The 15,114-nt window shown below is 39.5% G+C and overlaps 1 protein-coding gene and 1 non-coding gene across 3 annotated transcripts in view; one reads left to right on the top strand and one right to left on the bottom strand.

The window, feature by feature from the left end:
* Window positions 1-15,114, bottom strand: part of AFG1L (AFG1 like ATPase) — a 193,709-nt gene that overhangs the window by 127,966 nt on the left and 50,629 nt on the right. For both annotated transcript variants that reach the window (XM_039237448.1, XM_039237449.1), the window contains exon 3: window positions 5,874-5,925. In XM_039237448.1, coding sequence (XP_039093379.1) covers window positions 5,874-5,925 — 52 coding nt within the window. The remainder of the gene's footprint in view (window positions 1-5,873; window positions 5,926-15,114) is intronic.
* Window positions 6,722-6,855, top strand: LOC120235240. The gene has a single exon (XR_005529345.1). It is a non-coding gene; the product is annotated as a small nucleolar RNA SNORA70 (small nucleolar RNA).

Genomic DNA, 15,114 nt, shown 5'->3' with positions numbered 1-15,114 from the left:
ACTGGCTAAGACCGGCTATGAGAGATGAGGATTATGGGAGTCCCACGCAGGGGAAATTTGCAAGGCAAAGTGCCAGGGAGGAGGAAGCCATCTACGAAAGAGCTCTAGAAATCAACACATGGGTATTCTTGAGTCTTTGGGGGCATACCAGCTGCTCATGCATAGGGTGATCCTCTATTATGGGAGGCAAAGAATGGCCACCAGGGAACTGTAAAATGAACAATTTCCAGAGATACTGAACTCATACAACAACTTGAATGAATCTCCAAGGAATTATGCTGAATGGGAAAAAAAAAAAGCCAATCTCAAAAGGTTACCTACTGTGCCATTTATGTAACATTTCTGAAATGACAGAATTTTAGGAATGGAGAACAGATTAGTGGTTGCCAGGACTTAGAAGTAGAAGGTGAGTAGGTGTTGTCATAAAATTATGAGCAACACAAGGGACTCTTGTGACAGAACTGTGCAGTCTCTTGACTGTGGTGGTGGATACATGAACTTACACAAGTGATAAATTGTATAGAACTAAATACACACATATAAATGAGGATAAGTTAAACCAGAATATTGAATGAGATCAGTGAATGTCATTCTGTTTGTGAAACTTATACTGTAGTCTTTGTAAAATATTACCTTTGGGGAGAAATGAGTAACGTGTGCACAGATATCTCCATATTACTTCATGCAAGTATTTGTGAATCTATAATTATCTTAATAAAATTTTCAATTAAAAAATACTTCAAATAAATCAAGCTAGAATGTAAGTAACTTAACTCCCTATCAAAATAAAATTCAACATATAAAAACCATATAATCATCACATTTGAAAAAAATTCAATACACATTTATGATGCAAACTAGGAAAAGCAGCATACGTTCAAACACATAAAGGACAAATACAAAAAGAAACCTACAATGAAAAGACGCTCAACATCACTAATCATTTGAGAAATGTACAATGAGATACCACTCAACACTCATTAGGATGGCCGCTATTTTTTTAAGAAGAAAATAACAGGGTGCCTGAGTGGCTCAGTGGCTTAAGGGTCTGATTTCAGCTCAGGTGATGATAACGTAGTTTGTGAGATCGAGCCCCACGTCTGGCTCCTCCTTGAGCATGGAGCCTGCTCAAGATTCTCTCTCTCTCCCTCTCCATCTGTCCCTCCCCCACTCACACTTACATTTTCTCTCAAAAAATAAAAAAATAAAATGTATATGGAAATGCAAAGGCCATAGAACAGCCAAAACAGTGTTGAAAAAGACAAAGTTGGAAGACTCTCACACTACACCACAGGGATGCATCAGCAGGATCCAGGTTGTAGGAAATAGTACAGGACAAATTAGCTTATATATATGTATGTAACATTATACATACATTATATATGTTACATATAGATGTAACAGCCTGAATTTTGCTGATTCATTTCTGTGGTATGATGTGTCACACAGACACACACACACACACAGACTAAAGACTTAATTAATATCACATTGAAAGCAGAAACATTTATGACATAATTAGAAATCTGAGTAACTGAATACTTAATGAGGTTTAAAATATTAAGATGAAAATGGTATAGCTTATATATACTTAAATTTCTACTTATTTTGTATTCGTTCTCTTATTAATTTCTACCAACATCTACTTTTTTCTCTACGTCTAACAGAGACTAGTAAATATACCCAAGTAATTATTAGTATTTGACTTTCCTCAGCACCAACAGTGTTTAGGGAGAATATAAGGAAAATGTTAAGTTCATGACACTAGCAAAAAAGAGGGGAAATGGTAGCAAAGATCTTTCTAAAATGTAAAATTCTTTAAATGTGGCATGATAAGCACCACTAGATTTAGTATGGGTGGGCAAGAGCCTGTGTGTGGTGGAATTTCAGAGATGTTAGATTTCTCTGCCCCAAATCACCAAGTGGCCAGCTGAATCACTACAGTTCTATGTCACACACGAAGTTTCAGTGAAATTCTAACACTCAGAAGACTCTCTTTAAATTGCAAATGTTCTGGAGAGGTAACCCACTAATCCAATGGAACCCATTAAAAACTTAAAAAGTAGGGGTGCCTGGGTGGCTTAGTCGGTTAAGCATCTGACCTCGGCTCAGGTCATGATCTTGCAGTTCGTGGGTTCAAGTCCCATGTCAGGCTCTGTGCTGATAGCTCAGAGCCTGGAGCCTGCTTCAGATTCTGTGTCTCCCTCTCTATTTGCCCCTCTCCCACTCGTTCTCTGTCTCTCTTTCTCTCTCTCTCTCAAAAATAAACATTAAAAAATTTTTTTAAAACCGAAAAAGTAGTTTAGAATAGTTTAGGTTAGAAAACAGCTTAGAAATAGTTCCGAAATTTAGCTAGAAGGCTAGAAGATCCTGGGATAATGTAAGTCCAACCAGGTTAGTTTAACTAGGAGAGGAGAAAGCTGTGTTCCATGGAAGACCCAGCATGAGTAATCCTAATGCCCAAAGAGACGAAACAGCAGGAACAAACCCTAGCATGCCAATCTGTAGTAACAGATATGAGAGACATCAGACCAGTGTTTAAAAAACTGCCTCTACAACTAGAATTATTTTTTCACAGAACAGAATAGAAAATCAAAATGTACCACAAGTAAGGGTAAGTTTTCTTTCATAAAACTATTTTTCAGGGGTGTGTGTGTACATATGTGCATGTGCACACACACACACACACATTCACATGTAGGTCGAATGTAAAATTATTTTTTTACTATAGATTATACTCAAAAAATGTTTCAGAGACATCACAAGAGTCTATAAGCTTTGGGTGAGCAAAGGCTGTGTCTGCTTTTATTTACCATTATAGCTGCAGAAACAACACAGTGCCTGGCACCCAGCGGACGTTCAATCAACGTCTGTCAGGGGAATGCAAGAATGAGGGCAGATGTTGAAAATACGTGGGGAAGAAACCAATACTAAATTTTATCTACCTCACAATTCTGCTTTGGTCTCTACAGCACCCTAAATAAAAACTCATATTTTTCTCAAAGAGAAGATTCTTTTTAGGGGAGTGATTTATAAAACCTAAAACCCTTTTAAGTTCTAACTTTCAAGCCCATATAGTTATAAAGCCAAAAAGGACTACTCATGCACCAGCCCCCCCTTCCCCAAAGTGCCCTTTTGGGCAATCTTCCTGCCAAAGGAGGTGGGGAGTGGTGGCCTCCATCACTGTCCCAAGCCCTGAATTTTGCTTCCCAACACCTAACCCTAAGAAGCAGGTGAGGTTAAACCAGGAGGCAGAAGAAAAGGGACTGATAAACAAAAATGTCCTTTGATTCTCTCCATATGTACAGACGTCATCAACCCTGCCATCACGACTGCGGCCTGCTAGCCAGATCTGAAACCCAAGAAAGCCAACTGCAGGGTAAGAATGAAGCCACAAAACGCATCTATGGCAGCTTTTGGCTTCTGCAGGAGATGTGCTAATAAGCATTTTATTAATGAAAATTTACGTATCAAATCTACTGTAGCTCCCTGGATTGAGGGTCTAACTGAGTCAGTCATCTCCACAGGAGTAGAAAGAAGTGTGCATGACAGAGCCTGGGGCAAGTGCAGAAATAAGGGGAGGGGGAAGGGTGTGTGCAACAGACCTCTCTTTGCCATGAGTCTCTCTGAAACTGGACACCTGTTTCCCAAGTCTAGAAAAGGAAAACAGTAACAAAAAAAGAGCTTGTGAGAGCGTTCTGAAGCTATTCTCCCAGCCAGAGAGCCCTCTCAAACTGAGAATTGACCTATCTTTTACTACCTGTTTTGTAATATCCTAAACTAAACTGAGTATAGCCACCAAAATGTTCATCTCCCTTCCTATTTTAGAATTCCTTTCTCTTCCCCTCTTTATGCTATAAAAATGTTCTTAACCAAAGGTTGCCACACACCCAGCTCTGTGAACATCCTATGTTATCACATCTTCCCGAATTCCTTCAAGCACTTAGATGAATGACGCTTCTTACACCTCCCTTCAATTTGTTAGCATATGGCTGTATTTTCCAAACTAAAATCCAGTAACTTTTATAGGTTTTGGGTTTTTTTTTTAAGTCCTTTTGCAGAAGTGAAAACAGTTGTGCTTTACTAACCATCTCCATTTATGGTTAAGTGGTTAAGGTAACAGGAGAAACAAAGATGTTGATTTTAGCAATGACTAAACATGAAAGTGAAGGTATAGGAAGTAAATGTTCTCCAAAGAGGCAAAGAACAAGACATGACCACAGAATGAGAGCAGTACCCAAAGGTGTAGACAGATAAAACTGGTCAAGCATTTGGAATAAATTGCTTTCTAAATAAGAAGCAAGCATATGCTATTCTCAAAAATGCCAATTAGCCAATGAACTAAGAAAAAGAATAGCTTGGGGGCGCCTGGCTGGCTTGGTTGGAAGAGCGTGCGACTCTTGATCTTGGGGCTGTAAGTTTAAGCCCGAAGGTGGGTGTAGAGATTACTTTAAAATCTAAAAAAAATAAAAAATAAAGAATGGCTTGAGCTTCTTTGACATTTTTCAAATCTGTAAGCGCCAAGAACTTGAAGAATCTAAAAGGACAATCTCTTATTATCCACTGGTTTATGAACTCACGGATTCTTTTTCATTAGACTTGCTAAATCTCTAAGTGTAAAACAGGTATTTGCAAGCATTCATTTAAAAATGAGAAGAGGGAGGACCCAGAAAAGAACAGCTGGATCTTTAAGGCACTATAAGTACTGATTCAACTCCTAGTATTTTTCTCATTCTAAAGTTCTTACTAAGATGATAACTTTTGCTACCACTTCCTCATAGCACAAATTTGTTACGGTGGTAGGGGAGCCTGAGGTTTATCAGTTGAAGATCAAACCAATTTTGCTATATGTAAATGTGCATTTTGAGTAAGTTAATAAAAGAAATGATTGATAAGCAATAAGACCAAATAAAGTAAGAGCCACCTTTATGACATCTGTGAATGTGGGTCAACAGGGAGAGGTTTAGGAGTAGGAGAAAAGAATTTGTTTGAAGGAAACAGAAACCAAACAACAGACAATTTCACAATACAAAGTCAGAAAAGAAGCAAGACATTCACTGATTCGTTAAATCTAGAAAGCAAGCAATAGCTCATAAGGTTTCCAAGAAAAGGTAAGTCTTTGTGCCCAATATGTGGATGTGGGAGACCAAGGAAACATAACCACTCATACATTAAGAATAGAGGCACGTGGATGGCTCAGTCAGTTAAGCATCCAACTCTCGATTTCAGCTCAGGTCATGATCTCAGTTCAAAAGATTAAGCCCATGTCTGGGCTCTGTGCTAACAGCCTGCTTGGGATTCATTCTCTTTCTCTCTCTCTCTTTTTCTCTCTCTCCACTCCCTATTACCCCTCCCCCACTTGCACATGCATTCCATCTCTCAAAATAAATATACTTAAAAAAAGAATATCCATTAAAAACTAAGTTATAAGTAATAATAACTAAATTAAGGAAGGACAAGGGTTTAGATTATGAGCAGAAATATTAGTGAAAATTAAAAGTAAAAAAGAGCAGCTTTTTTTAAAAAGTATTAAGCTGAGTCAAATAGCATTGAGCAATGAGATTCTGATTTATCTAATAACCTACTTATAGGTGATTTCCTTCCCTGAGATCAACTTAGTCTTACACACCAAACAACGTTTGCACCTTACTATGCTAACTAGTCCCGCCTTCAACTATAGTCACGCACTCTGAGAAGTAAAAGTGAAAACTAAGATAACTCCCACCGCTCCCCTATCCTCTCCCCCTGTTTTACTTTGCCTCATCCTATTCCCTTGCTGGCAGCAGACTGAGGGCTGGAAATGGAAATATCCCTGGGTGAAAGCTGGGAAAATTCCTGTTTGGACCACTCAAAACTTATTATAACACACTTACCAACATCTCCATAAACATACAGGCCCCTTGGAGGTTTGCTCCTTGAAAAAAGCTGTAAATTAAGAACAAATTATAAATCTCTAACATGGAAATAATTAAACGTCACCATATTCATAGTGTTCCTAACTATCACATACAGGAGTAACACAGGCTATTATACACAGTAAGTACAAAAAACCTGACGTGAAAGCTATGAAGCCCAACTTCCGTTCTAATGTAGGAGGCAAGAATCACGTAGCCCAGGGCAAGGGCTGAAGTCACACAACTGGAATTTACACTCCTTATGTCATTTAATAACTATGCCATCTTCCCCGTCTTCCCCAAATGAGCTCCCCAGACAATGATAGCCTAGCTCATTCCAGCTCGCAAGAGAGCGGGGGAGTTTTTATGGAGACACTAAATAGTCTCCAGAAAAGAAAAAGCCCAAAGGTGTGGGCTTATGTGTGGGCTTTTCCCAAAGAAATAACTGGTCCCTATTAGATCACTTCACAGCAGAGCATACCAGCCAACCAACCTCTTATGATGGAACCTTCAATCGACTTGTCAGTATCTGAAAAGATTCTAAAATGAATTGACAGCCAAGAATCAATAGAAACTTGAAAAGAAAAGTGTCCAGGATGAAAGCTGGAGACCAGAGCAAGGGTATAGAGAGCATAAAAACTCAGAGGAAACAGAGACTACAGAGACAGCAAAAGGAAACTTCAAAATAAAACTGGAATCAGTATAATTAAGATGCTGGGGAAAACAAGAGCAGCTTATAAAACTGTAAACCAAAAACAAAATGTAATTTTTAAAAAGGAGCATTAAGAACGAAAGAACACTTTGAAATTTAAAATACAGTAGCAGATCTGCAGCCAGATAAGTAGGCTGTGCTCTTTCCCCATGGGGGCTCAGTGTGCAACGGCTGCAAACAGCAGCCTCCTTGGTAGTGTATGCAGCCCGGTGATTGTATGGGTTGCTCTAAGGGACCTTGGAGACAGTCCTTTCCAGTGGACACTGATGTCTGACCTCACCCTATCTCCAATCTAGGCTTCAGACAGGTATGTGGGGCACCCTTGGAAAGCCCCAGGGCACAGCAGCCAGGATCCACATTGGCCAAGTCATCATGTCCACCCATAACCAAGCTGCAGAACAAGGAGCATGTGATTAAGGCCCCACACAGGGCCAGGTTCAAGTTCTCTGGCTGCCAGAAGATGCACATTTCCAAGAAGTGGGGCTTTACTAAGTTTAATTTGGATGAATTTCATGGTGGTGGGAAAACAGCTCATCCAGATGGCTATGGGGTCAAATAATCTCTAATAATGGCCCCTTGAAAAATGGCAGGCTCTGCACTCATAAGAATGTTGGCACTGAGCCCTCCCTATTCATGACCATCAATAAATCCTACTTCCTGTCTAAAACATAAATACATAAGTACATAAATACATGCATAAATAAAATATGGTAGCAGAGGGGCACCCGGCTGGCCCAGACAGTGGAGCATGCAACTCTTAATCTTGGGGTGGTAAGTTCAAGCCCCATGTTGGGTGTAAAGATTAGTTAAAAATAAAAAATCTTTAGGGGTGCCTAGGAGACTTAGTTGGTTAAGCCTCCAACTCTTGATTTGGACTCAGAATATGATTTCATGATTTGTGAGATCAAGTCCCACATCGGGCTCTGTGCTGACAGCTTCTGAGCCTACTTGGTATTCTCTCTCTCCCTCTCTCTCTCCTCCTCCTCCTCCTCTCTCTCTCTCTCAAAGTGAATAAACATTTTTTTAAAAAATGAAACTACAATAAACAGCAACAAGAATAAATGGGAAATATAAGATTACTGGATTAATTCATTAGGAGGTCCAATATCTGACAAAAAAGGAATTCCAGAAAGAGAAAATAGAGGGAAAAAAGAAAGGAGGAAGTTATCTAAGGAATAATGCCAAGATTTTTCTCAGATTTAAAGGACTTATTTCTAGATTTGGGAGGAAAGAGTAAGTGCCCAGCACAGGGAGGGAAATAAAACCAATACCAAATCATAATCCTGAAATTTTAGACACCAGGGATAGAAAGAACATCCCACAAATGTCCGAGGTGGCCACTGGGGCAAGTAACAAAGGAGTAGGGCAACAGCTCACAAAAAACAGATAAGGAATTGATTTGAGGGGCAATGATTTCCAATCTAATCTATCCAATGTATCCATCAAGTACGAAAATGGAAATTGACATTCCATACATGGAAGGTTTTTTTTTTTTTTAATGTTTATTTTTGAGAGAGAGAGAGAGAATGAATGGGGGAAGAGCAGAAGAAAAGGAGACACAGAATCTGAAGCAAGATCCAGGCTCTGAGCTTTCAGCATAGAGCCCCATGCAGGGCTCGAACTCATGAACCATAAGATCATGACCTGAGCCCAAGTTGGGACACTTAACAGACTGATACACCCAGGCGTCCCCATACATAGAGAGTCTCCCTAACAGAGATAGGAACTCCCAGGCTCCGGGAAAGACAAAGGGTCCTGGGAAGGAAGCACTGGTAAGAGAGAGGGTTGCTCCGGAAGCAGAGGCACAAGCATATCAAGAAAGCAATCAAGTCCAGATCAAAACAGGAGGATGGAGGGCTCCAAGGAAGAAACAAACTGGAACTTCTCTTTGCCTAATACTGTTATTAACCCAAATAACCATACTAAATTTTGTTCCACTTAGAAGAGGAACCTTCAAACTCTGCAACAGTTTTTAGACACCTGTGCAAAAACCAAGGTAAGCAAGAACAGAGAGAATTCAGGTAGGATAAAAGCAGAAAGAGGCAAAGGTTATGCCTCTTAGCACAAACCAGAGCAGTCAGGAGTTTGGCAGAGAGCATACTCAAGGGCTAGATATAATCTAGTATATATTGCTGTTGTTTTTAATCTGTGGGTTCATTCCAGCATGTCTCAGAAACTTCTCTTGCTTTCCTGTCCCTCTCAGCTTTGTCTATAAATCCATCTCCTGACTCTAGCATGCCCCTTCCCAACCATTGAGGCAAAGGGGTGTTCTTTGCTTTGAATCTGCGAGCTGACTGCATTCCCGGTGTTCCTCTGCACATTAACTCTCAATCTATTCTTAAATCTCAACTGAAAACAGATTCCACTCCTGCCAAAACCTCTTAATTTGTTTTGTTTTAAGATCTTACATGAGCCATTCTTGTACACTGGTTATGCTATTTTCAACTTGCCAGAAAAAAAGCATTACGCTTTTAAATAATTTTAGAACAGCTTCAAATTTGAAAGCCTACATAGAACTTCATAATCTCTAAGTATATTCTATGTATTAGAAATCTTTTGAGGGGCGTCTGGGTGGCTCAGTCAATTAAGCTACCAACACTTGCTTTCAGCTCAGGTCATGATCTCATGATTTGTGAGACGGAGCCCCGCATCTGGATCTGTGCTGACAGCATGGAGTCTGCTTGGGAATCTCTTTCCCCAACTCCCTCTCTCTCTGCCCCTCCTCCCCACCTTCTCGCAAAATAAATAAACTTAAATTTTAAAAATCTTTTGAAAGCAATGTTCTGTATTAGGTAACTCCACAGGTCATAGCAATTCATAGTTCTTCACATTTTGTAGGAACAGTCTAGGATCTACTCTAGTATTATTCACATGAGATCATCAATATATACTAAATAAATGGAGTTCAAGGCAAAAATTTAACAAAGATTGGAGGGAAAAGATGACACAGAGAGAACTCAATGCTGACCAAAAAAAAAAAAAAAAAAATAGTATATGGTCCTATCTTCTGTTTTACTCAAACTCAACATATTTTGGAAAAAGCATTTTGGCAAATGTTGTATTACACTATATATTACATACATATTTTTAAATTATATAATATGTATTACATATACATATTATAACATGTTAGATATCATCTACCTAAACAATATATACTCCAAGTATTTTCACTTGTAGTGGTAAGCTAATTTTCTCCTAATATACTTTCAGTCATCCAAAAATTACTGAAATTATTTCAAGGGATTTAAATATCTATATTTTTTAAAGTTTTTAAAAATTTTTATTCATTTTGACAGAGAGACAGAGAACATGTGCACAGGGGAGGGGCAGAGAGAGAGAGAGGAAGAATCCCAAGCAGGCTCTTTACTGCCAGTGCAGAGCCCAACATGGGGCTCGATCCCACCAACTGTGAGATCATGACCTCAGCCAAAACCAAGAGTTGGATGCTCAACCAACTAAGCCACCCAGGCACCCCTAAAAATCTATATTTTGGGGCACCAGGATGGCTTGCTCAGTAGAACGTGAACTTTTGATCTCAGGGTTGTAAGTTCGAGCCCCAAGTAGAGATTGGGTATAGAGATTACATAAAATTTTTTAAAAAATAAAAATAAAAAGATGAAAATCTGTATTTTAAGAGGAAACTCAGGATTGAATGGTGAACAGTAAGACTAAAACAGGTCTTAAAGAAGTTTTGAAATTATTTATAGCAGTGAATTCACAGAAAGTGAGGTTCACAGTTTTCTTCAAAACGACTTAGAGAGGAACCCACATCATTTACATGCTCCTAATTTACATTTTCTCACAATTTACCCTATTTTTCAGTTCCATTAAATTTCCTTTATGATGTTTTAATTTTTTTAAGTTTATTTTGAGACCACAAGCGTGAGCAGGGGAGAGGCAGAGAGAGAGGGAGTGAGAGAGAGACAGAATCCCAAGCAGTGTCCGGGCTCTCAACACAGACCCTGAAGTGGGGCTCGAACCCATGAACCTTGAGATCCTGACCTGAGTTGAAATCAAGAGTCAGACTCTTAACTGACCTAGCCACCCACGTATCCCTATGTTTTCATTTCTATTATTTGTTCTTAGGTCTCAGAAAACTCCACCCTGCTATCATTCTTAGGTGCTGATATTCTCCATTTATTCCCCTCCCTGAACCATCTCCTCCTACCAGCTCTGCAGCCCAGGAGGTGACTGCTAGCTGGCCTCAGACCCTGCAACATACTACTTGTAGGCGATGGAAGAGAGGGCGTAGAGAAAGTCAGACCATTCCTTCCTGTTCCCTCCTGGCTTCATTGCTAGGTCTCTGGCAGAGCTGCATCCCTTCAGGACAATCAATCAGGTCCTCAGGCCACAGTTCCACCCTATTGCAGGCTCCTCCGTCAGCTCTCAATCTCTTCTTTGCTGTCATAGGCCTGCTCTGCCCATGACTAAGTCATCTTGATTCAGTCTTTATTTGAAACATCTGCTGTGAATGGTTTCCTGCCAGGACTCTGATACACGCTCTATCCTTGAAATGCACACACTTAACACTAGACAAAGGCCTGAAAGTGTGAAGATGAACAAGTTTCGTTAGTGACCAGTTGTAAGATTTGCTGTGCTACTTGTATCTTCAGAAATTTGTAAAGTAGGATGATGACACCTTCTCCACTGGGCTTTATAGTAAGGATCCAATGACATTATACTATAGATTGTGCAGATGGTAAGTTTAAAGATGATGTTGGGGAGCACCTGAGTGGCTCAGTTGGTGCCACTCAACTTTGGCTCAGGTCATGATCTTGCAGTTCATGAGTTTGAGCCCTGCATTGCGCTCTAATTGTGTACAGCCTGCTTCGGATCCTCTCTCTCCCTCTCCCCTGCCCATCCCCCTCCCTCTCTCAAAAATAAAATAAACATTAACTTTAAAAAAATAAAAAATAGGGGTGCCTGGGTTGCTCAGTTGGTTAAGCTTCCAACTTTGGCCCAGGTCATGATCCCCCAGTTCATGAGTTCAGCCCCTGCATTGGCTCTGTGCTGACAGCTCACAGCCTGGAGCCTCCTTCAGATTCTGTGTCTCTCTCTCCCTATTACCCTCCCCTGCTCATGTTTTGTCTCTCTTTGTCTCTCAAAAATAAATAAATATTAACCAAAAAAATTAAAAATAATTAAAAATCAAGATGAGGTTGAAAGATAGTGGTAAGCTATGATCTACCTCCAATAAGCATAAAAGATAGAGCATAAGAGTACTGGAAATAAACCCTAAAGGGCTGGGTAAAAATGCTGGTTCTGCTACTTATTAGCTTTGTGACCCTGGGTAAGACTTATCAACTCAATAACCTGCCATTTCCTTATCTATTGAGTACAGGGCAGAGCACAGGGAGTTCCCACTCACTGGCCACCCTCTCTATAACTAATCACAAAGTCCACTCTCTTATGCTGAAGACTGCAAATTTTATGTTTTACTGATGTCTGTTTCCATCGAAACGTCTGCACCAAAGAAAGAAAGAAAGAAAGAAAGAAAGAAAGAAAGAAAGAAAGAAAGGAAGGAAGAAAGAAAGAAAGAAAGAAAGGAGAGAAACATCTCTCTCAAAGATCTGAACATCAGTGTGCACTCAAGCTATTTTATATCTATGTAAACTCTACGTCCAACAAATAAAGAATGTATTCAAGAGCATGTAGCCCAATTTCAAATATAGTCAATATGCTAAGCCATAAAGGAAACCTCAATAAATTCCAAAGAATCACTTTAGTAGGACCACAATGAAATAAAATTAGAAATAAATGATGGAAAGATAGCTAAAAACAGAAAAATCTTATACTAAGAAATCAACTTTCCCATCATGTTCACCCAGCCTTCAGAATATTGCTGAAACAGTCTGAAAGCCCTTCAGAGTGTAGCTTCTCACCAGTCCCTTCATATTTCCAGCAGTTCCATTTCTCTGGAATGGACTGATTCTCTGAAACCCCCTCAGCTCTGCAATGATTCTCTGGAACCTTCTCAGCTCCCTTCAAGCTGAACTACACCTCCCCCATCACTTTCAGCAGATGTCTCCTACTTCTCCTTAGAGAGAAAACAGAAGGTATTGAGGTGGAAATCTTTCAACTTTGTATATGAGACTGCAATACCACCCATATCAGCACCCATCCTTTCCTCTCTCCCTCCTGTGACAAAGGAGGAGGCTTTCTCTTCCTATGCACCTTTTATCAATTTCTGGATCTCAGTCCTTACCCCCACCCCCACCAACTTCTCAGGAACATGCCCACCCAATTCAGTGTTTCACTTCTCCAGTAATCCTTTTCATTAACAACTTTATATAGGCCTTCCTGTGAATTCATTTTTATAATCTTCAAGTGTAATGTCCTACAAGGAAGACATAAACCCAAAAACCATAATGGAAAAGACAGAAAGACTTAAAGCAGGGAAATTAACCATTTCTGCTTGGGGGAAAAATGCTAATGGTAAAAGACAAGGAAAAAATCCTGCAATAGAGACAAGAATGTATTTCCTTAGTAAATGGAATTTTTATAAATCAATAAGAAAAACAAATACAAATGGCTTAAACATTTGAAAGAATACTTCTCATTCACAGTAAAAGAGGTGTGATTTAATATAACAATTAAATACTGCCATGACAAAAATCTAAAACTCTGAGAGAATACAGTTATTGTCAAAAATGTAGGGAGACAGGCAGGCTCATAAACTGGTAAGAATATGAATTGCTATAATCTTTTTTTTTTTCATCGCACAGTGAATTTTAATGTCACACTGCACACTTTTGAAGACACCCCAAAGATGTCCAGTTATTCCACTTCTGGATATTTATCCAAAGGAAATAAAAACACTAACTCAGAAAGGTATCTGCACCCCCTGTTCACTGTGGCACTATCTACAATAGCCAAGATATGACAACAATCTAAGGGTATATGAATCGATGAACAGATAAAGAAAATGTGGTGTATATTTACAACGGGATCTTATTGAGGTATAAAAAAGAAGGAAATCTTGCCGTTTTTAACAACATGGGTGGACCCTGAGGGCATTAAGCTAAGTGAAATAAATCAGGCAGGAAAAGACATATACTAGGGCTCATGGCTGGCTCATTTGGCAGAGCATGCAACTCTTGATCTTGGGGTTGTGAGTTTAGCCCCACGTTGGGTTTAGAGATTACTTAAAATAAATAAACTCAGGAGTGCCTGGGTGGCTCAATCAGTTGAGCATCCAACTTCGGCTCAACTTCGGCTCAGGTCATGATCTTTTAGTTCATGAGTTCAAGCCTCTCATTGGGCTTGCTGCTCTCAGTGCAGAGCCTGCTTCTCATCTTCTGTCCTGCTCTTTCTCTGTCCCTCCCCCGCTCACACGCTTGCTCTCAAAAATAAAGAAAACATTAAAAAAGTTAAAAATAAACTTTAAAAAAAGAAAAGAAAAATATATACTGAATGATATCACTTACCTGTGGTATCTAAAAAAACAAAACAAACAAACAAAAAACTCCACAGAGAGTATTCTTAAGTTTAGGAGACTTGCTGTAATAACCCCAATCGAAAGGGAGGATTAGGAAAAGCAGGTGTTAAAAGAGTGTCATTAAAATTTTTTATTTATTATATTTTAAAAAATTTTTTCTTAATGTTTATTTCTTTTAGAGACAGAGCGAAAGAGCACAAGCAGGGCAAAGGCAGTGAGAGCCAGAAACAGAATCTGAAGCAGGCTCCAGGCTCCGAGCTGCCAGCACAGAGCCTGATACAGGGCTCAAACCCACAAACTATGAGATCATGACCCGAGCCAAAGTCAGATACCTAACTGACTGAGCCACCCAGGCGCCCCTAAAATTTTTAAAAGCAATGTGGCTAAACTGCCAATTGCCCAATAAAAAAAATGTTCTGATTTTCCTGATGCACATTGAGCAATAATCCTCAACAAGATGTCAGCCAACCAATCCAACAACACATTAAAAAAATTATTCACCACAACCAAGTGGAATTTACACCTAGGATGCGGGGCTGGTTCAATATCCGCAAAACAATCAATGTGATTCATCACATCAATAAAAGAAAGGACAAGAATCACATGATCCTCTCAATAGATGCAGAGAAAACATTTGACAAGACACAGCATCTTTCCTGATAAAAATCCTCAAGAAAGTAGGGATAGAAGGATCATACCTCAAGATCATAAAAGCCATAGATGAAAGACCCAAGGCTAATATCATCCTCAATGAGAAAAAACTGAGAACTTTCCCAAGGTCAGCAACAAGACAGGGATGTCCACTCTTGCCACTGTTATTCAACACAGTATTGAAAGTCTTAGCCTCAGCAATCAGACAACACAAAGAAATAAAAGGCATCCAAATTGGCCAGGAGGAGGTGAAATTTTTACTCTTCGCAGATGACATGATACTCTATATGGAAAACCCAAAAGACTCCACCAAAAAACTGCTAGAACTGATCCATGAATTCAGTAAAGTGGCAGGATATAAAATCAACGCGCAGGAATCGGTTGCATTACTATACACGAACAATGAAGCAACAGAA

Source organism: Hyaena hyaena, unplaced genomic scaffold (genome assembly GCF_003009895.1).
Source record: "Hyaena hyaena isolate Hyena2069 unplaced genomic scaffold, ASM300989v1 scaffold_123, whole genome shotgun sequence".
Lineage (NCBI taxonomy): Eukaryota > Metazoa > Chordata > Mammalia > Carnivora > Hyaenidae > Hyaena > Hyaena hyaena.
Note: the sequence above shows the minus strand (reverse complement) of the source record. Positions and strands in the feature narration are given on the sequence as shown.